The 24,360-nt window shown below is 43.1% G+C and overlaps 1 protein-coding gene across 1 annotated transcript in view; it reads right to left on the reverse strand.

The window, feature by feature from the left end:
* CPM (carboxypeptidase M) overlaps positions 1-23,335 on the reverse strand; it is a 35,597-nt gene extending 12,262 nt beyond the window's left edge. The window contains exons 1-3 of the mRNA XM_040553054.1: positions 23,208-23,335; positions 22,931-23,081; positions 3,550-3,647 (exon numbers count right to left, since the gene is read on the reverse strand). Of these exons, the coding sequence (XP_040408988.1) occupies positions 3,550-3,647; positions 22,931-23,081; positions 23,208-23,225 (267 nt within the window). The 5' untranslated portion in view covers positions 23,226-23,335. The remainder of the gene's footprint in view (positions 1-3,549; positions 3,648-22,930; positions 23,082-23,207) is intronic.
* Positions 23,336-24,360: the final 1,025 nt, after the last annotated feature.

The raw sequence follows: 24,360 nt of genomic DNA on the forward strand, positions 1-24,360 counted from the left end.
TTAAAAAAGCTCCAATTGTATCAATCACAAATAAAACTACTCCAGTCCTCAACCACCCAAGCCCTAATAAGGCACCATATCTCTGGAAACCCTTCTGTGGAGATGATTACATCTATGATGACATGCAAAACAGGGTACAGCTGCGCTAACTTCACTCACAAGATAAGCCACCAAGATAAACACACCCGTTCACATGGGCTAGTTGAGGCCCATCACCACAGGCTCAGCTTCGGGGAGAGAAAGAGGCAAATGCTGTTGCACCAAAAAAAGCAAAAGTTATCAGAAGGGGAGGATGTGGGGGAAGGATGGCACCAGTATTATCATCCTGGAAAAGGGATTGACCTTGTGATTGCTATCACACTACAGCTTCAGAAAGCTGAGGAAGCCCTGTCTGTAATGCAGCAAAGGGAACAAGCAGAAACGCACAGGAAGGTTACACTTCGGACATGCTTTCCCTTAGAGCTTTCCTGCTACAACCTAAGTGGTTTAGGAACAGTCTAATGAAATCCTCTGGCTCAGTTGTGCAGACTGGACTCCAGTCAGTGGCACAGCTGGTCAAAAGCTGACCGGTCTGCTCCGTGTACAGCTTAAGGGTGTTTGGGAATTTGGCTTTGGTCAGTGAGAAATGGAATGAACTTTTCCCTCAAAGAGGAACGTGTGAATACCTACATACAAGAGGAGCTCTTTCAGTGAGAGCACAAGCCTGGGACAAGAGCAGGCTGCTGCCTAAATCAGAATGAGCTGGAGCTAAAAAAACAAACAAACAAAACAAAAAAAAACAGGAAAACTCACATCACTACTCCCCACAGAGAGCAGACCAAAAAAAACACCTCAAATTTGCTTTGAGCTGTCTGTACTAAAGCACTGGTTGAAATACAGGGACTACAACACTAACGAGCAGGCCCTAGAGCAGCAGGCAACCTCTTCCGCATCTTCTTTAGTACAAATGTTACTGACATGTCACAGGCCTTTGCATTTTGTGCAGTCTATTAGTGCCGTTTTGACTAAAGTGCCACAGAGCTGAAAGCGGCTGCACTACCTCTAATTATCAGGCAGAGGCTGGATTGCAGGTAGTACTGCTGGAAATGGTGACCAGCCTCATTCAGCCACAGAAACATTGAGGTAAGTCTACTGTTGCATCTATGGACCTGGGGCAAAAGTTCACTCTGTTTGCCAATGGCTGTCACAGAACAAAATCATTTAGCCTTGGCTGGTAGTGTTTTATGCTATAAAGCAATTAACCTACTCTAAAAACAGTCTTTCCAGTTCTGATTAAAAAAAAAAAAAAGCTCTCTTCCCGGTGTTGTGTACTCCTATTATCTTAATAGAACTGCCCTGTTGGGCAACCCTCCAAATAACCTCGGTTTTCTTCCAGCAGCATGTGTGAACAGCCTGCACATATGCAATTCAGGCTTCCCCATTTTCCGGTTTTAGGAGCAGCCTGCTGGCTGAATCAAGGAAAAGTGCCATTTACATGATCACAACAGGTTAGAAGGGCAGCGTCTCCAAGTGGTACCAGAGAACAGAGCTGCTCACTGCATGGAGAAGCTTCTCACCTTTATGGGAAGCACCACTGGAGCACAAAGGACATTCGTAGATCAATGAAGCTATAATCCTACAATCTCAGGCTATGAAAGACTGTGGAACACAAGTCGAAGCTTGTCATGCAGTTCGTGCAAAACTTATCTGCTTCATCTATTACAGGGGAAGCTGAGTCTTTCCCCAGTGACTAGTCCAGCAGTATTTTAGATTATGGGAATAAATATTCAAAGATCTCCAATGCTTCTCTATATGAGGAATTCATTTCCTGCCATCTGAAATGCTTTTATGGTCGGATAGGAAAACTGTGTTACATTCGTATGCAAAAATATATGTAAATATAAGGCAAAGATCATCATGAGGGCCTGAAAAGGAATAGCCTTAATTCCAGAATCTTTCCTAGGGGTGTACTTGGTCTGATGAACAAGCTAGAACGTGGTTCGTTGGAGAGACACGTACCTCAGCACGTCCTGCTATGGCACTGCTAGCTCAGGGAGCAACCCCTCTCAGATAAACTGGTGATGATGCCAGTACTTAATCTCGCTTCGTTTGTCATAGTCGATGTAGAATTTTTTATCCTAGACAGTGATCCAGGTTGCCTGACCCCAGGAACACGCAAACACTGCGTGCCTCCGTGCTCAAAGCTCCTAGTGCACATCCAGCTGGGCGGTGACAGCAGCAGGAGCGCTTCATCGTGGATGCTCTGCCAGGAGGAGTGGCAGCAGGAACCTGCCCTTCTGCACTCCAGGACTACTGGATTGGAAAGCCAGGCCACGCTGGACAAGACGGTGTTGTGTTCTCCCCTCCAACTCCCTCCTCACCAAATTTGGGTCATCTGTAGCCATGGTCTTGAAACTTTCTTCAGCAGCCCGCAGGGACCGGCGCGTGCAGCCGCAGCTCCTGTAGGCGCCCCGCACCACACACAGCACCCAGGAGCGTGGGCCACGCGGGGCCGTGAGTCAGCTCCCTCCCACACAGAGTTAAATTCCAAAGCAGTCAGGCTCCCAGCAGCACGCTGAGCACAGCCACTGTCAAACAAGGTGAAACTAGTCTAACTTGGGGAAAATTCTTGGCACACAGTGTCGCAAGTGCCTGGAGGCGTGCAAGTACTCAGACAGTATCGGTAATAGGAATAGCTGGTGGTAAGTTGTGCTTTACACAGGATACACTTACTATTCCACCTAGTTTCATTAATTTGGGGAATTCACAGTCTGGCATATATATATTTTGCCACTTCTGTTGACTTATTTACCCTTTATAACTAAAGACTTCATAGAAACATACTGTGTAGTTTAAATTTATCCTGACCATGCATCATAAAAGCAGGTAAAGCTAAAGAATACGGGAAATAGGGAGCAAGAGAAGATTAGAGGGAAGTGTGAGAAGATTAGAAGGAAGTGTGAAGCTTTGAATATTTCTATTTCAGATTCACATACTACACCAGGAAAGCTCATAATCACCATTACCTCCTTTATCATTAAAAAATGGGCATACTTTCCACAGCAAATTAGGCCTGAAATTGCTTTTTCTTTTGTACTCAGTGTTACCTTAGATGAATCTGTGTGTTCCTAGCTTAAGGTTCCTAGGAGAAATTGCCTTCTTAAAAACCACATTTGGTGGTTCACAAGAACTATTATTCACTCTTTGGATGGGTTTTAAGCGTTTTATCACTCATATTTCATTTCTCGGTAATAACAACTTACAAGCAAACCATTACAACTGATTCATTGCCAGTAAAATTAAAGCCTCTGGGTTTACTCTTGTGGAGAAGACAAATCTCTTTCTACTTGAGAGGTCTTAGGTGTAGGATTCTTTACTTTGATGGAAGGTCTCTTAAAACCCTTCTGCCACAAGGGAAATTTTCCTTGAAATTCCTCAGGAAACACACACACATTAGTTCTTCTTTGAGGATATACTCGAATAATGAACAGCACACACCTGAGAGAAGTTCACCCTAAACCTCTGGCAAGTATATTTGGTATAAATGACATTGCAAAAGTTGAAACGTACCTCATCCCCATGCATATTAGCAACATACTTGAACTCTGGAATGCCAATCTTATGTTGGGTTGGATACCTTCCCAGAACAAGAACCCACAGGTCTCTACCTTTAAGAGGGGAAGGGGAAAAGACAATTTTTAAACAAAGTATAAAGTTAAACAAACCTTAAAGAAACAAAAAAGTAAAAGATTTGGTCATCAAGACGACCATACAAGTTCTTATATTTCATTGCTGCCCAATCTTATAATAGAGTGTTTTAAAGTAGACTTATTTATAGAAGTACTTGTTAAATTAGTTATAGGAACAATTGTGCTGTCTTCCAAATAAAAGCATGTAGTGAACCCTGCAATTTCAAAAACATTTAAGCAGTGATATAAAATAGGGGCTTTTTTTTTTTTTTTTTAAGAAAAAACATTTTTCAAATTCAGTTCTGCAAGCAAGATTTTGTCAAGCAAAGTCACCAAGCAACTAAGTAATATTTGAAATAAAAGACACTTCCTCCAAAAGCATTAAATAAGGTTTTTCTGAAGTACATACAGAATTTTCCATTAACAAAGCAAAACTTACTTTGTATTAAAGACAAAGTAGAAAAGCTGAACACATTAATGAATTACTGCTCAGAAAAAAAAGGAGATGACAGGCACAGCTGTATCAGATATCCCAGAAATTAGCAAAATAAGAATTAATAGCTACAGGAAGAGCATTAGTTAAGATTACTAAAAGTTGCACAAGAAGCTGAACTTTAAGTAACAATACAGATATTTTGGAAGTCCTAATTTAAAATGAGGGAGGGCACATTACTAGTAGTGATCTTGTGGCATTTCAGATCTCTCTGCAGAACTATGCTTCCCACTAGGCTGCTCTCAAAGCAGGTGGACAGCTCTGGTTTCGGCAGATGGCAGCAAAGAAACTGGACCAGTTCCTTGATAACAGCAGTCACAGCCCAAAGGTTGCTAACAGCCAGACCTCGTAGGCACGCTGCCTGCTCCCAGCTCTCACCCTGCTGGCTGAGAGCTGCCAATAAGCAGCCTCATAGCTGGAAAGGAAAATAACTGCAGCACCTTGACGAACAGGAGAAAAACGTTGAAGAGAACAGAAGAAACGCTACAAGATGCGCTGAAACAACTGCAAGAGAGGTGAGCTGAAGTCTGAGGTTGCCAAGCTAGGTTCTCACTTCACGGGTTGGATCAGAGCCTCAGGCTAATTAGGGCCAAGAAGCACCGAGACAGCAGTGACAGCAAACTAATTCAGCAAGTGGTCTTAGCATCCCCTGGTTATACCCGGTCACTCTGGAAGACTCTGGATGTCTGGAAGATATCCTTATGGCCAGATGTTATGCACAAGGCTGAGATGCCACCGCTGACACTCATGACGGAGGACGATGTGAGCAAGCAGTCCATACTTCTAAAAGTGAGTCTGCAGTAAGTGCTTTGGTGAGGAAGCCAGTTATTCAGCTTTGTTGCATGCAGAGCTGCTGTTTCATTAAAAAAATAAAACAGCTTGTCTTCTGTAAATCTAGACATGTAGCAGAGTGGAGAAACCAGAGATACCAGCTTTTAAGCACATCCTTAATCAAAAAGGAAAGGAACCACCAGCCCTAGCCCTTCTCCCCTCCAGAACCCCAGGGGTCCCTTCCAGCCTCAGCCTTTCTGCAACTCTGTGGAAATGGAGGACAAGCCTTAGTGCAGCAGTACTTTTGGAAATGGGAAGAGACATCCTAGTGCTAAAAACAACAAAAAACATTACTTTTATTTATAATCCAGCATGCACAACAGTCTCAATCTAATTTCCAACATGTCATCCTTTCCCTGGCTGTATCCAGAGGTATCCTACAATGGAAGTCCTTCAAGAGTGCTCCTGATGAGCCTTTGTCCTTGTGCCCTCTAAACCATTCTGTCTCTCCTTCAGTCTTTCGGAAGATAATGCAGACACCCCTCCTTGGTATTAACTTCTCAAAGTTAAAAGGTAGCAAAGGACCTATATAGGGGATGCGATGGTGCCCCAGCCCCCTCTCCTATAGGGAGGGGGATAGAGCTAAGCTATAAACCATGGGGTTTCCTGCAGAGCAGACATGGCTTTCCATAAGGCTACAGATTCACCCAGCTCCAGGACTGCCTGCTGTCAGAGGGAGTACCAAGCACACAGGCAAATCTTCAAAATACCTTAAAGCCAACAGGCTAAGTGAATTACATGTCAAAAGCCCTCTCAGAAGAAGAGAAACAAGCGCCAGCTAAAAGCATTAGTTTCCACAAATCCTTTATCACTTGCCATACAAACACAAAGCAGAGACATAAAAGGCGAGAGAGCTTAAAAGCAGGACAGGACATTAAGCCAACCAATATATTAACTGTGTTTATATTACAGCCCTGTATCTAATTAGGTAGTATATAAAATACCCAACTAATCACAGCAGACAAGCAATATTGTAGCCCCTAGAAAACAAAGCATGTTATCTCACCAACGACCAGACACTGGGATTAGCCTCTGGTTTTGTTTGAATGGAAGCAGATCACAGGGGCTATCTCAAATCCAACTAACAGCAACGATAACATCCACATCCATCACACACTGACTTTTCAGAGCATCTCATGAGCTAACGTAGAACAGCACCATATTTTAGCCACTTCCCTATACCAGCAGCACTATATTCAGTGCCATAGCTCTACAGCAACAAGAGCAACTAAAAAGGACAACTATTTCTGTGACGCTTTAGACTTTCTGCAAATAATATTGTATACTGATTTCAAATAAAAAAAAATCCAGTGCTTCAGAATCACGGAATGGTTTGGGTTAGTGGTCTTTAAGGTCCTTTCCTAGTTGCAATCTCCTTGTCATGGGCAGGGACACCTCCCACCAGACCAGGTTGCCCAAAGCCCCATCCAGCCTGGCCTTGAGCACCTCCAGGGATGGGGCATCCACAGCTGCTCTGGGCAGCCTGTGCCAGGGCCTCACCACCCTCTGAGGGAAGAATTTCCTCCTAATCTCTAATCTAAACCTACTCTTTTAGCTTAAAGCCATTCCCCCCCTTGCCCTATCACTACACCCCCTGACAAAAAGTCCCTCCCCAGCTCTCCCGCAGGCCCCCTTGAGGTACTGGAAGGCCGCTGTAAGTCTCCCCAGAGCCTTCCCTTCTCCAGGCTGAACAACCCCAACTCCCTCAGCCTGTTCCCACAGGAGAGGTGCTCCAGCCCTCTGAGCATCCTTGTGGCCCTCCTCTGGACTCTTGCCAACAGGTACATGGTCTTCCTGTGCTGGAGGCCACAGAGGTGAATGCGGGGCTCCAGGTGGGGTCTCACAAGAACAGAGCAGAGGGGGACAATCCCCTCCCTCACCCTGCGGGCCACGCTGCTTTTGGTGCAGCCCAGGACATGGTTGGCTTTCTGGGCTGCAAGCACACATTGCTGGCTCATGTTGAGTTTTTCAGCCATCAGCACACTCAAGTCCTTTTTGGTAGGGCTGCTCTCAATCCATTCTCCACCCAGCCTGTGTTTGTGCTTGGGATTGCCCCGGACCAGGTGCAGGACCTTGCGCTTGACATTGTTGTTCATGAGGTTCACACAGGCCCACCCCTGAAGCCTGCCCAGGTCCCTCTGGACGGCATCCTTTCCCTCCAGCACGTCCACTGCACCACACAGCTTGGTGGCATGGGCCAACTTGCTGAGGGTGCACTCGTTCCCACTGTCCGTGTCACCAAGGATGTTACACAGCACCAGTCCCAATACAGACCCCTGAGGAACGCCGCTCGTCACCAGTCTCCACCTGGACGTGGAGCCAATGGCCACAACTCAGTGCGACCACCCAGCCAACTCCTTCCCCCTTACCCTTGGAGAGGTCCATCCCTCAGACTCTCATCTCTCCAATTTGGAGAGAAGGATGTCGTGTGGGACAGTGTTTAATGCTTTGCATCAGCAGGGCTCATTCCTGCTGTTATCGCTGCAACTGCACTCATGGGAAACACAAGGAAGAACTAAGTATAGGCTAGCGTTAGTTACTGATCTAAATTGGTCTTTCCAGCATTAGCATTTAGACTGTTTATAGTTTGCGTGAGGGCCATCTAAATGATAAACACTCTCATGAACTGAGCCGTCAATTATTTTCTAGCACTTCCAGCTTGTGAGAAGCATTACGCCTACCATTAACAATTAAAATAAATTCCTGGGGCTGCCCAGCCTGCAGTACTGGATAGTGTACCTGTGAGGGATGATGTAAGATTTCTTTCCATATACCAGTAATTTACTGCATATGAAGAGATTCACCAGATAGATAAAAGTTTCCTTTAATCAGTAAAACCCTAGATAACTCTGTTTTCATAGCTGAAGTTAACAGCTAAGCCACCTCCCACGTGCTTTGCATCAACTGAATGTATACCAAGAAGCCATTTCTCACTGCCAAACCAGAAGTGATTTCAGCTAATCAGTGAAGTATATTTCAAGTAATCAAGACAAACTTGTGTTTGTAACTGTGTCTCAGGACAAGTAAAGAGACTTCAGAGTTAGTGTTGGACCAGAGCCAGATTACACAGCTTCTACTAGAGTGAGCAGTCTTTTCACTTATTTATTTTGAAGTTCTCTAGCTTTGCCTTGGCAATATTCGTGGCATGGTATCAATATTCTAAACAGCTCTACAAAAGCTGAGAATTGAGATGGAGAACTGATACTGATCCCCAGATCCAATGGGAAAGAAACTAACTTATTTGTAGGTACTGCAGTCTGGATTACACTCCTTGGTTTGTTCTGAAACATGCTCATCTTCTTCACTTTGTTCTTTGCAGTCCCATTTATGAAAAAGAATTGTTGTTCCAAAAGGCAGTTATGGCTAAGAAGTGAAGTGAACTGACTGGGCAACGCACCAGACCCACTGCCAGCACCCCTCAGACTAGGGCTACGGATTTAAAAGCTCACGCGGAGGTCCCACTAACTCAGAAAAGGCAACATGCTGACTACAGTTCTTCTGGGCTGGCCACATGCTACAGTGACCTCATGGACAGGAACTGCAGTGATGCTGATGCAAGTTGAAGCAGTTCCTACTTAGAAAAGCCCAAGATAGGGTGAAGAGGAAAAAAGACCAAAAACCATCAGACTTTAAGGTCCCCAAACAGTTCACTCTGCCTCCAGGTGTGACTGAATGCCTATTTGAATAGTACAGCACTGAACACAGGTCATACAAACTTGTTCTGACTTTGGCTGGCTGAATTTTCAGATGTCTAAATCCAAACCTCAGGTATGAATCTATATGGATCCCATTTATGTTGCCTACAAAAAATCACACTAGATTATGAAAAGAGACAACATGATACCAGCCATTATACCAATCAAAGTAAGAACCTCAAACAGAACTCTTGAGATTTGGAGTAAGCCACAGCAATTTACTTCACTTTGTTTTTTATAACCTCTTTCTTAAGCAAGAGTAAAAATTATTAAGTTTTATCTCAGGTGTGGCAATAAACTCCGCAGACCAAGTAGAAAATCAGGGTGGTTTATCCAGAAAGACGCAGCTTTAAGCTGCAGGGACAGCCATCGTAGTAACAAGAGAATACAGAGGTGTTAAGTAGAAAGTACAAACAAGTTAACAGTCTGAAGAATGATAGTTATCTACTACTGATATCTCAGCAGTCCCGACAACTTACCCTACTGGGGCTTCATTCTACCATCTACCCCACAAACTGCTTAAATACGTTTCTGTCCCCTGAAACATAAAATCAAAGCAGTGCAAAATAAGAAGGGGGACCAGACAGACAAGGTTCTGATCAATGAGAACGTAACAGGGTGGTGGCTACGCCTTAGGCAGAGCTTGTATCAATCATGCTCAATTCCTGTACAAGCAGAAAGGCTTCAGCCTAGGTTCTGTGATGAGAACACCAAGTAACAGTAGTAAAATAACCATATCAGCTGATATAACAGCTTCCACTGCAAAAGCAACCACTACTGTAATTATGGTTTGACAGAAGAAAGAGAAACGATGCAAATAACTAGCATCTGCATTACTTATACAAAACACTGTGGGGAGACAGGGTGGCATGAGAGTTGCTCCTTGATAAGTTCTTCTGTAGATACACCACCGTTCCCACACAACGTCTTACACTCTTTAATCCACTTTCACAATACATACTAATATTGGAAACATTTCCCCTAACTGTATTTGGCAACGTTCAGCTAAGTCTTGGGACACTCCATCCTTACACTAGTGTTACATACTAGTAAATCTAGGTTAACTGGTACCGTGCAAGGTATTAAGGGATCTTTGGTTTTCTTTTATCGTAGAGCTATGTCACAGTATGTTCCAAACTGCTTCTAACACCTCTTTTCTGAGGATTTAGTCAACCTGTGCTTCCTACTACACAGAATTTCTTATTTTGCAGGAGGCGAGATCAAGAAATCAATACTGATTTGTCACTTCAAACTTTTGTGTCACAGTCATGGTAATCCGTGACTGTGCTAACATAAACCTTTCTTTGGCTTTTGTGATCTGTACTTGCATTTACTGCAAAGCTCGGCAATGCCAGTGTCAAACACAGTAGTACAGCTGCCCCCCATGCGCATGCACACTTGTGAGGTATTTCTGAAAAGGGCAAGAAGACAGAAATGTACAGACATTAAATACCTATGTTGCTCAGGATTGAGCTTGTAAGCTTCAAGAAGAAAGCAAAACGTTAGTTTCTCCATACCGAGTGTACGGAAATGTATCATCTTCCAGCAAAAACACTACCACATCTGCTAAGAGACTTCAGGAGAAGCTCCTTTTTGCTAAGCAAGTGCCAGCAGCGCCCTTGCCTTGTGTTATTCTGATTTGTCATCACCACTCCAAACTGGAAAGTCTAAAGCTATTTTGGAACTTGTCTTCTGCAAGAGGACTGCCAACAGCACATATGACTTAACTCACATTCTAAGAAAAGTTGAGTTACCAGCACGTTATTTATACAACCAAAAACGTTTAATCAGTATGACTGATATGATAGTATTGTAGCAGTAGCCTTACAGACACAAACAAATATGCAAGTTTAATCCAGTCAGACTGCTGTGTAAAGTACCTTTCAGATTACAGAAAGTAATAAAAGTGCCAGGGATATAAACTTTGTGAATTATCAACCAAAAAAGGCAGCTGTGTCTGCTCAGAAAACAGACATTCTAGATGTATAGTTTATACTCTGAATAACCTACATACCTGAAACTGGGGTCAGACAGATGCATGAACCACTGTAGGACAGATTTCTCTGTGAATTTATCCTTGCTGTCAGTACACCATGCTCTCATGGTCTACTGCAACAAAAAAAGATTATCTATCTAAGACTTGGACTGGATTTCCATTAGTAATGAACAACAAAATTGGTATCCCAAGAGGAGCTAGAGCATTTAAAATATAAGCAAGACTTCAAGGTATTTTGAAGTATTAAGAAATAAAGTAAAAAATAACAATAAAAAAACAGGTCAGTCACATACATTAACCGTGCACATCTGACAACATTCAGCATGGTGCATAAGTCAGCAAAACAAACCCAAAAGAGCCCACGGTAACGTTAGATTACAGGTCTACTGTGGCCAACTCAAACCCCCCAAATAAAGAGCATTTCTTATTTGGGGGGAGTGTAAAGGTCTTCCTGTTTTCTTCCAAGTATCCTGCTTAATGGAGAACTTTGAAAACAGATCATACATCACAAGAACCACCGTACTTAATAGGTTATTGACAGGAGTGAAAACCATTGATAAGGAAGCAAACACCTGTTTGAGGATAACAGGAAGGAAGAGATTAATGGGAACTACCTGCACTACCTGTGCAGCACTTAAATTTTATTTCACAGTGTTAGGATATCCCATGCCCTGTATTTCCACTTGTTAGCCTTCTGAGGGCTAGTACGGGCTGCTCCATCTCAGAAAGTTTGCAGTATTTTTGAGATACAAAGGACCAGAACTTTTCAACAAGAGATGCACCGTCACTGATGCAGTTACTATGCTGAGACCACTGCTTAATCCTTCTGCTTGCTTCTCACGTATCCCTTCTTACAGGCTTAAGGCCACCCCTCACTCAAATAAATAAAAATAACTCCCCACTATTCAATAAGCACCTATTTCCACAGACTATACCAGCTAATCCAATTTGGAGTCAGTACCTGATGAGCAGGACTGGAGGAATGACCCTTGGAAAGCCAGGTGCTGTTTATTTGTAACCAAAGCATTTGAGAATTGAAGGGTTCAGAACAGTTCATAGTTCATGTGCTGGCTTATCTACCTAAAGGTTTACAAGTCTTTGGTTGATTGCGACATCCACAGCTGCCTAAGCACTTTCATGGGACTCGTATGTTATGATGATGACAACCCTTTATTTCCTACGTACGTGTGATTTTGTGCAGTACCACTTCCAGTTCTCGTAATCAAGCTGAGCACACTCTTTATACGTCAAAACATTAAAAAGCGCTAATGCAGAGCACAGTTTCTACAACAGCACCTTGTCTTTGAACACAAGAAATAGAAGGAAATAAAAAGATCCAAACAAGAACAACCCAGAAGGGAATACCATTTTTAAATTTATATACACTAACCTTATTCAGCGTTGGTCGCTGAGAGGAGAACACCACAGACACAGAATCAGCCCGAATGGGCATTCCCTGTTATTTACACTACCTGCTTTCATATTCACTCCCAGAAACCAAACAGACTTTTTCCTTCTTCACCGACTCTTGCTTCTATTAGCACAGGATTTTTAAACCTAATTCTAAATGTGTCTTATTTTATCTTCTGAGAGAGGTGTGAAACTGGTATACACCCAGCAGTTTTCAGAAAAGCAATTGTATATATAAAAGAAACATTACACATTCACATTAACACCACTGGATCATTCCAAGCAAAGTGACTGCCTATAATGCAAGCCAGGTACAAGGAAGGGGGTGGCTTGTTTTTAAGTGCAATTTATCCAGATTAACTGGTTTTATTTGGCCTACCCTTCTGCCACCAAAGGCAGAGGAGGCCGAAACTGTTCCTGCCACTCAAAGGCAGAAGAAGGAGTAGAAAACTAAGAGAAAACTACAGGCTGTTGCCTTTGATGGCTCAGAAGTCACTGGTGTACTTTGAGGGTCGCAGCACACTGAGGTGCCTTGTCAAGAGGCTCGCTATGCACACCCCACTAGCATCCTTGGCATACCCCATGCATTACATTTGCCACAAGTATGGGAAGCTTCCAGCGATACACATCTCAACACTGGCAAGCAGGGTCCAGAAATTCACACAGTGAGCGGCTTTTTCTTCTTAATTAAACTGGCTGGAGGGAAAAAAAATGCAAGATCAATTAACTTATTTTAAATAATTCAATCCGTATCATCATCTTTGTTCCTGATTTAATTAATAAGTTAGCCTACTTTGACCAGCCACTTCTAGATTCTCTCTCAAAATGGGTAACAAAAGAAAATTAGAAATATTAATGACTGTCTTAAGGCAACTTGTTTTAACAAACATTACAAGAACATAAAATCCAGGCGGTGCTTCTTGAAGAGACAAAGGTTGTCACATGTGGTGGTGGCCTCTGTTTCCTCTTGGATTTTGGTAGTCACATGGTGTGTCCGTTTCTCTTGGATTTTGAGATCAGCCTCATGCAGCTGTGCAAAGCAAGCTCTGTATTTTAACTTACTTTAGGTCCACCACCGTGCTTTGTCAGAAACTTGATTTGCACGTTGCCAGCAGCGCATACTGAGGAAGTATCATTCTGTGCTTAGCCTACTCCTGGATATTTTCCTAACTTTTTTCTCTAGCTGTTCTTGGAAAAAAGAATACTGGACCAGACTGGACTTCTGAACCAACAGAGTAGGGCTGCATTTCTTACTGAAAGGAGAGTTTGCTTTATTTTAACCTTAAGACAATGTTACTTTTTCAGATCTGCACAAGCTCTCCCTGCTTAAGTGTCCCAGGTAGCTGACAACCCTTGGATGTGGAACATTTGCTAGGGACAAACAGGAAATACAGCTCAGCTGTCCTAAATCCACTGTGACCTCAGCAAGTTAACACAGCAGCTACAACCATTCAATTAAATAACTTCAACTACCACAGGCTGACCTTTCCCATAGCAACAAAAAACGAGTAAGCAAGCCTTAGACACCAAACTGCAGCATGATCTGCTTAGAAGCATCATCTAACCTCTGCCACATCTCAACCACTGCAGAGATTATAAGAGTTACTGAGTCAGAAGTGGAGCCACTTACAGGCAGGGCAGTCTTGGCTGGGAGGGGAAAGAGAGCTTCACCCAGCCCTATGCATCTTCCCCCACCTGCCATCTCCAGTAACCTAATTCACAAAAAACATTGAAAAAGCCAAAATAGCAATCGTGCACATTCAGCTTTCATTCCCAAGAGAAAAGCCAGCCTTAAAAAAAATACCTAGATCTCTTCTGTGCATGACCAAGCGTAGAACTGTCTAAGGAACAAATGCTTCGGGGTTAGAAGTCACATCTTGCCTCTGTACATCTAGTAAGTAGGTTCACGTTTGTACTCACTGAGCTAGCTGAACACAATCTGCCACACCACAGTTATGTACAGTAAAGCTTTAATTAGGGAACCCTGAGAATCAGCAAGACTGATAGCCCCAGGGGTGTACAGCCAGAAGGCATGGGCAGAAAGGCCATCCAGAAAGGATGCAAGGTGTGTGCTGCTCTTCTTCTGTGCGAAGAGGATGGAAAGCTGCTGGAAATACTCTTCTACCAACAAGCTGCATCCCCCGGCGCGGGGAAGGAGAGACGTGTTACTGTGCTCTCCTCACAAATAAGAGGAAAATGCAGACAGGACTATCATCTGAGGGTAGAACACAGCTTTTTTCTTTTTAAGGAATTCAGACTAGAATTTGTTTAAAAATTAATAACATTATACTGCAAGTTGCAATCAACTCCCATTGCTGTCCACTAACATCAACATTCACCTGATTTTCCCTGTTCCTAGAGAAACACAGACCTTGTAGCATGGCCCAGAGACCAGCAAACGTAATCTGTGACAGGATAACGGAGAGACCCAATCTGGTAGTAGAAGACCATCTCTTCAATTATGGATATGTTTTCTATTTTTATTGGAGCATCTCACTCTCTTCTTGTGATATTCCACAGCAATCTGAAGAAGTGAATGTTTAGGATCAGCTTCAACTGACACTGAGTTACATATAAAAACTAACTCGAAGTGTAAGTAGACATTCAATTTGTTCCTTGCAATCAGCAAGGAGCAAATTCAAGTTGAATTGTCAGTATAGTTATAAACGAAACAAGGATTGTGATCCTGGGTATAAAGACCAATCTTATTTGCATGGCTAGAAATTTATATACAATGCTCCAAAAAGCAAGGGGAGAAAACAAGTAACTTGTCTACTGTACACCTGAAGTTTCCTAGCATACTGAGCTCTGTGGGTTTGCTTGTTTTAAGGGGGGGTATTTTTGTTTCTTTCTACATCTTTACTTTCCCAACACCAGTTAAAGGACATGGAGATAGATATGAACCAAAGTGTACCTACCGGCCACACTCGCTGATTTTAAGTTACACAAGGTCCCTGGCATTGGGAAGTTTACTGCTACTATTTATGATATCCAGTTGCCACTTCTGTCTACTTCTAAGCAAACATGGAAATCTGCAGTCTTACCGAGGGAAAACAGGACAGCTGTACGTTGAAGACTTTCACAGCTTCTAAAGACATGAAGAAAAGCTTGACATATGTTCTGCTTCTAGACAACTAGAAAGCAATTGGTAGAGAAGAGGCAGGAGAGCTGCAACTTTTCCCGCAGCACTGGTTTTAGATAAACTGCTCACAGGAACAGCGAGTGGACTATTTCTAAATAGATCACATTTCCATTTCAAAGTTACAACAAAGATCCCAGTACGAGACAAGTTTTTATACAAGAAGTGTTTGGACTATGTTGCTAGGAAAGGTTTCCTTCAAACATTTGTTTGAAAATCTTCCCTCCCCTCCCAGGACAAATCTCTGATCTGGCAAATTTCACTGAAAAAAAACAACTTACCACAAGATTTTCTGCAAGAATTGAGTTTGAGTTTCATTTGTATGCATGTATGCATGCAAAAAACCTGCACATATATACACACACTTTCACTATTATTTTTTGGGTGTTTGCCATGTAGAAGGTAGAAATGATTGACCAATTCACAGCAAACATATGGAAGAAGATTTAAGCAAATTATTCCACCTTTACTGCAAGAGAATGGGAACATGCTTACAGTCAGTTACTGCACCTTGAAGATCAACTTCTTCAATGGCTTATCTGTCTTTCAAGGCAAACACCTGACAATGACCAAGCAATGCACTCTTTATAAATTGTGTAGAAAGCATAGGCATTCTGCCAGGGCATTACTGACAGGAAAGCAGTGTGAAGTCATGTTATCAGCCAAACATTGTAATACTCAGCTATTGGAAGACAAATTGCACGCAAAACTACCTGTCACACTACAGCAGTCAAACTACTGGTGCAGAAGGCAGAAGTGCTGTGGCTTTTCTCCTCCAGAGAGACACGCACAGTATTCACAGTTAGACTAATTCTAGTAACTAAAGTGCTAGAAGATGCAGTCAGAGGAAATCTGTTGAAAAAAATATTTTTCAACATTTAAAGACTTTTTAGCTTTAGCTAGTAGAAACAGACTTTAAAGCTGATGCAGTAAAGGTAAGCTCTATTTAAGCACTTGATTTAGAGCAAAGCTCAATTGGAAGCTAAAGATTTTTTGAAATGCAAACTAATACTTTCTTGCTTTTAAAGTCATGATTTATTTTTGAAGTCATGATTTAACTTGAACAAATAAGCTCTGAAGAACCCAGTCCTTCTCCTCCTCTTCTGTTCTTTTTCCCTTCCCATCACAGTGACTCACATAATACCCTGCAAACAGAGTTTACAAGGCTGTTAACATCAAGCCCATCCAGGATCCCAAACAATTTCAATAATAAAATGAACATGTAAATCTATCTAGAATCTTGTTAACATACATTTTTTATGCCCCAAGTACTGACAAAAACTAGAACAAAGATGGTTAGGAAGAAAGAGACCAAAGAGAAAAAGTGGCATGTAAGGGGGTAGATCAGAAAAGAAGCAAGCAAGAATGGGTAAAAGTAACTATCACAATAAGTTCTAGAGTGCCCTTTTTTTTTTTTTTAAAGGGAACTTCAGACTTGAGCCAAGTGACTTTAGTGTGCTTCACATGGGGCCCTCAGAGTGGGAAACATCCCATTCATTCCTGTTTCTAAAAATGAACACTGAAAATCTCAATGCTTATATTATCTACACACGACATGCTTGCATGGTGAGCCTGTGATTCACGGGACTAGGGAAACTTGTGGGGTGGGAGACAAGAAAGGGGGAAGGGAACAGGAGACGTTATCAAGGACCGGAGACAGGAGGAAAGCCATCTGCAGCAGTCACTCAAACGGAACAAACAGAGGGTAATACTCTTATACACAAACATCTCTCTCACTATGTATACACAGAAAAAATTATCTCAATATTCTCTTTAAAGGCATCACATTCCCATGGATTTCCCTCTATACAATTTCTCTTTGTCTTGAAAACTCACAGTTGCCTTTATCACCTTCATGGTTTTTCTCTTTTTAGAAACATTGATACTTACATTTGGTTTGTGTGAGCATTTATTAATGAGTAGCACTGAGAAGCTTACCTCAGAGTACACTGGGCTAGGTACAGCCTTCTCATTCTATAGCAATGCAGTGCCAGGACCCCAGAAACTAACCAGGAAAGAGCAATTCCAGTGAAGTACAAACACTTTATGGATACACGTTTCAGTTTTGTTTCCTCCAACAGTAAAACTTGTTTTCTAGTCCTCAAAAGCATCCAGAATCTAAATTGTTTCTGATGTAAGTGCAATAAAGCTTGCAGTGCATTGTACTGCTGACGGTAGTAACCCAGGCTCCTTCCATGTCGTATTGCAAGAAATCCCTGAAAAGAAATTCCTATTTTTCCCCATTTGTCAGCTAAATACAGACTGCCAACAGTTAGACTAGACAAATACAGTAGCTGATCTTTTACTATTAAGATCCTTTTACTGGAGTGCAATGACCGCGAAGGCCACACTCCCCTGTTGAAGAGCCTTCCCTAAATACCTATAGGTGTTGATCACGCTGTAACAGCAGTTAGCAGATTAACATCAATTCCTGGCATACCTCGGGCACAACTTCCACTGATGTCTGTACAGAATGGTGTCTGGGACAGGTGCCTAGGTTCTCTGCTGGCTACATCACCAGGTAGGCACGCACTTCCCACCCCGCTACGTGGTCCTCATCTCCAACGTGCCCTTGGGCTGAGTCGCTGCTGCTTATCGCATGGAGCCCTGAGCACCCGGCATTCCCTTCTGCTGCCTGAGAAGGGAAACCCACAAATGTGGGCAGGGAAGGGGACACGACGAGCTCCAACAGGCACGCACACACACAGCAACCCAACCCAAAACAGCCTGCACGTTTCAGCCTCTGTTTGTAGAGCAGGGATAGCAGAATGCTGATAAATGAGCTTTTTTTTGGTGGTCTAGTGAAAGCTGGTGAGGTGTTTAAGATCAATGGCTGGAACGCTTCAATTTAAAAGTGCCACAGAAGAGTGGCAAACAAACAGAGCCACTGAAGAGTAAACACCAGAATAGGATGGTTAAACCACATAGTTCTCACCTGAAAAAAGAGAAAAAATTATCAACTTTTCAATAGCCCTGTTGTAAGTAGCTATTTCCAAAAATTTTTAGTGAAACCATAATAAAATTTGGTCAGTTTGGTTTGCTTTTTGTTTCTCCAATGACAGAATCCAACAAATAAAGGTTAGCCTACTAAGCCAGCTCTTCAATGTGCAGAGACAGAGGTACTTTATACTTTAAGCATATACAGCTTTCTTTGCTCAGTGAGGAGGAACTAGCTTCAGGAAGATGTTTACAACTGTTCCAGTGGGACTGGAATTCTAAAAATGCAGACTGGCCTCCAGAAAAGATAGATCTAAAACAAGCCGAAATTGCCATGCTATCACTTCATCTGAATCCAGAGCGTATCTGAGAAGTTCTGAAAGTGGGGATCTACTACAAAAGCCACTCAGTTGTTTCAATATTGCTTGGTTTTTTGCTCTCAACGAGGTCATCAGTTCCACCTTTTAGAATCCTTAAGTCTGCTTTCCCATTCCTCCTCTCTACTCACCCTTTTCTTTTCAAAAAGAAAGAGAAAAAGAAGAAAGGAAAAGAGTCTTCAACAATGAAGCACCACAGACAACACACACATTGAAATATCTTCTTTTTAATAATACGCATTGTAAGATCTGCTTGCTATAGTCAATCTGTTTTTCGTGAGGCAGGTACTAGGCAGGCCAGGTGAATTATGACTACACCAGGTCCCATCCTCTAGGCTGACGCAGCTCTGCGGCCTTCCCTATTACCATACAGCACATATACTGTGCTGAGGTTGAATGCTGTGCAGATTAGAGAAGGCAGCTCCTGCCAAAGAGCTTTTATTAGCTTATTTAACAACGCATCAGAGACAAAGAACCAGGATATTACCCTGAGCCATCACACATTTCCATTGTTTGGCCTGAAGTAACCCTGTGAGGGAAGCAGTTTCTCCTGGCAGACACATGCCTTTCGTAGCTGTATGGACGGGTCTCTGGGAAGGGAGGAACCAGTATTTTCTAGAACTTAATTGCATAATAAGTGGATTCTTCACACAGCGTTTATGAGAACTGTCAGCTGCTATTGACTAGCCTGTGAATAGCCAGCTCTGTCAATACCAGGTTTCAGGAGCTTTTTTTCCTTCCAACTTGTAAAGAAAAAGCCATCATTAGTCATACATGGAAGCAGCCCAGAACGCAGCGCCTGATGTTCAGCCCGCATGAGCCAGATATCCTTGCCAGGTATTGAGGATTTATTACCTTTGATACCATTGCTTAAGCTTTTTCCACTGTGTTTATACACCGCGTCAGAAGTAACTGAAGCACTAGTGTTCCTTTTGCAGGAATGTTAGGAAATGTACACATCTGAAGAATGAACACGTCATTGCTAGTCTAGAAATCTTCCCAGATCTCTGACAGAGAAGCTGTGAATTTCCACGTAATTTTTTTGTGATGTAAATCACAAAACAGATTGGGCATCTTTTACCTTGGTTTCCAGTGAAGCTCTTGGTACTGGCTTTGTTTTGTACCTCACTGTTTATGTACATCAAATAAACCTGCTTTCTAAATCTCACCTCACATTTATCCACAGCAAATCATACTTGACTGCTTAGCTTTCCACGAAGAAATGAAAGCTCAGTGGGAGAGACACGAGTACTAGCTTTCTTTAACCTTGACCTTCGCAAGGCTTTCAGCACTATCCCTGAAAGTATCTTTGCAAACAAGTTAGGAACATATGTATTAGATCAGTAGACTACAGCAACGTCGGAAACTGGCTGTTAGACTGAGCAATTAAATGGTGGTCAGTTGGTGGGTCAAGTGACGGCAACTTATCAGCATTGTTCCTCAGGGGTCAGTACTGAGGCTGCCATTCAGAGGGGCCTTGACAAGCTGAAGGAATTTCTCAACAGAAGACTCATGACAAGGGCAAATGCAAAGTCCTCCTCCTGGAACAGAAGCGCCTCACATTGGGATTATCAACCCAAGAAACTAACCCCATGCTTGCACAGGCTGCAAACTGACTATGTAGGTTGCAGATCTGCAAGCTAGGAGTTGAAGGGGTGTCCATGGGGACAGTAAGATGAACACAAGCCGGCAGCATGCTCTTGCAGCAGAAAAGGAACCTCTATGCTGGGCTGCATCAGCAAGAACATAAACCAGCAGTTGGAGGGAAATAATTATTTGCCCCCAGTCAGCACTAGTAAAGTTATAACTGGAGTACCCTGCCCAGCTACGGGCTCCCCAGTGCAAAAGGGATAACACCACACTGGTGGAAGTCCAGCAGAAAGCCGCTGAGATAATTACAAGGCTGAAGCACACTAGACCTGACAAGAGGCTGAAGAAGGTCGGTTTGTTTAACCTGGAGAATCACACAGCTACAACCTCCCACTACCTAAAGGAAGATTCTAGAGAAGATGGACCCAGACTCTTCTTAGAGGTGCAAAGCAAATTCTAATCAGATCCAAGAGAATATATTCTCACAGCAAAGGTAGTTAAGTACTGGATCAGGTACCCAGAGATCCTACAGAATCTCCGCCCTTGCAGATAGTCAAAACTCAAGTGGAGAATGCTCTGAGCATCGTAATAAAAGTTAGCCCTGCTTAGAACAGGGCCTCAAGTTAGACAGCCTCCAGACCTCAATTATTCTGTAGTCTGCCTGGAGCATGTGAGACTTCCATCATGAAGAATGTTTAGATATTCCTGATAAAGAACTACAAGCAACTACCTCCTGAAGTGGTGATACAGAGGTCCCTATTGCCCTTCCACATTGAGGCTTCAAGGGTGGACCCTATAGCCTTACAGAACTCCAGGTCTACAAAAGCTATAAATAAATAAAATCAAGCTTTCAGTTCACTTTCTTCATAATCCAAGCCTAGATGACAGTATATAATGCTAGGTTGTTAAATAAAATTAGAATGAGACCTAGACTAAAGAAAAAATAAAATGAAAACAATAGCCATTCATGGTAACAGCAAAGTCACGTCTGGTGTCCTTACAGACACCACTCCGGTTCATAAGATTTTGTATTTATCATCTACAGTCTCCATATCAGATGTATCAAGGGTTGAAAAGAAGACTTACTACATGTCATTCTCGGCTTTATAATATTTAAATTATTTTCTGTTTCTTATCCATAATTTTGCTATCATGGTTTAGCTAATTGGTTAGACAATTTAGTGGGACACACTAGTAAATTCATACAAGTGTGTGCATGCATATGCACATTCATGTTTTCAACAGCTTAACTGAGAAAAGAGAACTAGAACTTCAGCCTGTCAACCAAAACTGAAATTTCATTTTTAACAAAATTACATAGCCACCATTGTCACAAGACTTTCTTTTAGTATTATCAAAGAAAATAAGACCCTAGCTCAGTTCCATCCTCTAACATGTTTCACAGAACTCTACAGAATTTACAGCAGAAGTCGAAATCTAGCCCTATGGTTAAAAAAAGTTAGCTAAGTCCCCTCGAGGTAGGAATATGGAGATGCTGATAATTAGTAGTTTGTACTTGAGGGAACCGTACATACAGGGACTAGCCTTCTCTTGTGTGGGTGAGTAACATATTTCAATAGGATTCTGCCTTTGATGAAAGCAAGAGGAACACAACTAACTTTAAGATTCCTTGTCTAGTTTGAGTCTTCCCATAATGAGACTTTCTTACAAAGAAGTGTGGATGTGCAGAGACAAGTTTACACATCCATAGCAACAAGACAGGGGTTTGATACCTCACTGAAACTGACCAGACTCTTTCCAAAGAAAAGTTATGTCCCAGACAAGTAGGAGTGCATATTTAAAGAAGAAATTGAAGACACACAATAACACAAGGAAGGATGTGTGAAGAGAGAGAAGCTACTAGTACTCTTCATGTTTATCTACCTAGAAGCGCGTAGATTTTAAACAAACAAAAACTACTAACAAAAAAAGTAAAACACAAGTTTCACCTGGCCTTACTGTAGTGATATGGAGTAGGATTAAAGGAACAAATGATGTTTCTAAAGAGTGATCTAATTTTATACATCATATAAAAGCATTTTTTGAAGTCTACTTAGCTTTTTTCCACTTAAAACTAAGCAAATGAATATTAAAGTATAATAAATAAATGCTAACAGATACTAACCTTTTTAATCTCTTCAGGGGATAGAAAAAGTTTTTCTTTTATTTTTTTTCTCCATAAAATTATTGTAAGGAAGTACCAATCATAGATAAGCCAAAATACCTATATAAGGCTAGAAAGACAATTATTGATCGAGCTATTTTCCTATAGGGTTTGAGACTAAAACCCCAGTTCTTTACTTAAAACCGGATTCCAGTATGGAATTTGAAATCCTTTTTTCTTGTCAGTCCAGCTTTAGTCAAATAGACAAAGCCAGAAGAGACGATCCTTTAAATGTAGTTAGAGACAAGTTAGAGACCCCGCGCTGCTACCACAGCCCCACCTCGAGCGGGTACCTCGCAGAGGGGCAGCTACATCTCAAGCTCAGCAACATCCCTGTTTCTGAAATTGCCACTCCGTCGAGGTTTCGGTCTTGAAGAGAAGTAGGTGCCGGGAGAGCTCCTACCCTAGCCGCAGCACCGTAGGTGCCATCAGGGTTTGTTACTCACGTCCAAGCAAGAGGAAGAGGAAACTCAGGAGAGACTGAAGCAGAGGCATCCGGCACTTAGCAGCCCCGCCGCCACCCAAGGCCACGGCACGAAGGTACGGGGACCCTCCTAGGGGCTTCGGAGGACAGCTTTACGGGCAGCGGTCCGGCACGACCCCAAAAGAGCCGGTCCTGGCCGCACCTACCTTCCACCGAGCGCCCGATGCTGTGCAGGTGAGTGAGGGACGGGTGGGCGGCGTGAACCTCCCTCAGGTACGCCTCCAGCTCCTCGGTGTGGTGGTACCCGAAATCCAGCGCTGCAGCCAGGGCCACCAGGCAGAGGACGCCCGCCACCTCCTAGAAAAAAGCAGAGGAACCAGAGACCCCCGACCCCTCTCTCAGCGAAGCCCTGAGGGGCAGCCCCCCGCCCTCAGCCCGCCAGCCCCCGGCGGGCAGCAGGTGCCTTCCCCGCCCCGTTCCTACCCCGGCGGCCGCCCGCATGGTGCCGCCGCTCTCCACGACTGGAGCCCCGGCGCCGGGTGGGGGCCGCCATCCCCCGCCGCCCGGCCTCGCCCTGCCTCTGACTGACGCCGGCTTCCTCCACTCAGCTCCCCCCGGCCCGCCCAGGGGCACGGAGGGAGGAGGCGAAGCGGGGGGACCCCTCCCCGCCATCTCCCTCCCCTCCGCCCGCCCCGCCAACGGATCGCACCTGAGCGCCGGGCGGCTGCTGGCAGCGGGGCCCTCACCGGGCTCCTCGGTGTGGGACTGCCACCTTCCTCCTCTTCCTCCTTGTGTCTCTCAGTGGAGGTCGAGGGGAGAGAAGGGGCCTGAACCTGAGGTGGGGGAGCCCTGAGGAAACGGAGCCCGTGTGGTACCGGGGGATGAGGGCTGCCATGCCCCGGGAAATACCCTGATGCGTGCACGGGGCTCCTGAGAGGATTTGGTGTCCAAATCTAGCAATATCCCCATTTAGCTTTTTTTTTTTTTTTTTTTTTTTTTTTTTTAAGACGAGTTTTTAATAGGATTCACTTGTTGAAAGGGCTGGATTCTATCTACAGAATTAAATGCTTTCCTTGGTTTTGTGCTAACCACATTGCCTTGGGGATATCCTATTCTTGGGATTCACCACAAAGGCTTTTTCATCACCTTTTGTTGTCTTCTTTAGGATTGAAAAAGGCTCAGAGGAAAAAATAAAGAAAAAAGGTGAGGCTGGGCTCCAGCAGCAAAAGACAGGAGAGCATCAACATTTCTTGTAAAATATGATGTTGGAATACAAATGTCTGTAAATTCTGGAGAATTTTCCTGAGAAAGTAAAATGGCAGTTTTCATCACAATCTGCAGAAGGATTTCCTCTGCCGCCTTCTGAAGTTTCTCATCCTGGTCAATGTTAGAAAAAAAAAGGATACTGAAGCAAATGAATGTGTGAGCTAATCCAAAATAAGTCCTGAATCCTGGTTAGAAGACTCTAATAATAAAAAATAATAATAATTAAAAAAAAAAAGTTATCAGTAAATGAAGTTACCACTTTTTAAATTTTATTTATTTATATTTTTTTAACCCAGAAGCTTTAGGGAAAAAAAAAAAGTATATTTTAGCACAATCTGTAGTATCCCAATGTACTTCTGTTGAATACTGT

Source organism: Cygnus olor, chromosome 1 (genome assembly GCF_009769625.2).
Source record: "Cygnus olor isolate bCygOlo1 chromosome 1, bCygOlo1.pri.v2, whole genome shotgun sequence".
In the NCBI taxonomy this organism is placed as follows: domain Eukaryota; kingdom Metazoa; phylum Chordata; class Aves; order Anseriformes; family Anatidae; genus Cygnus; species Cygnus olor.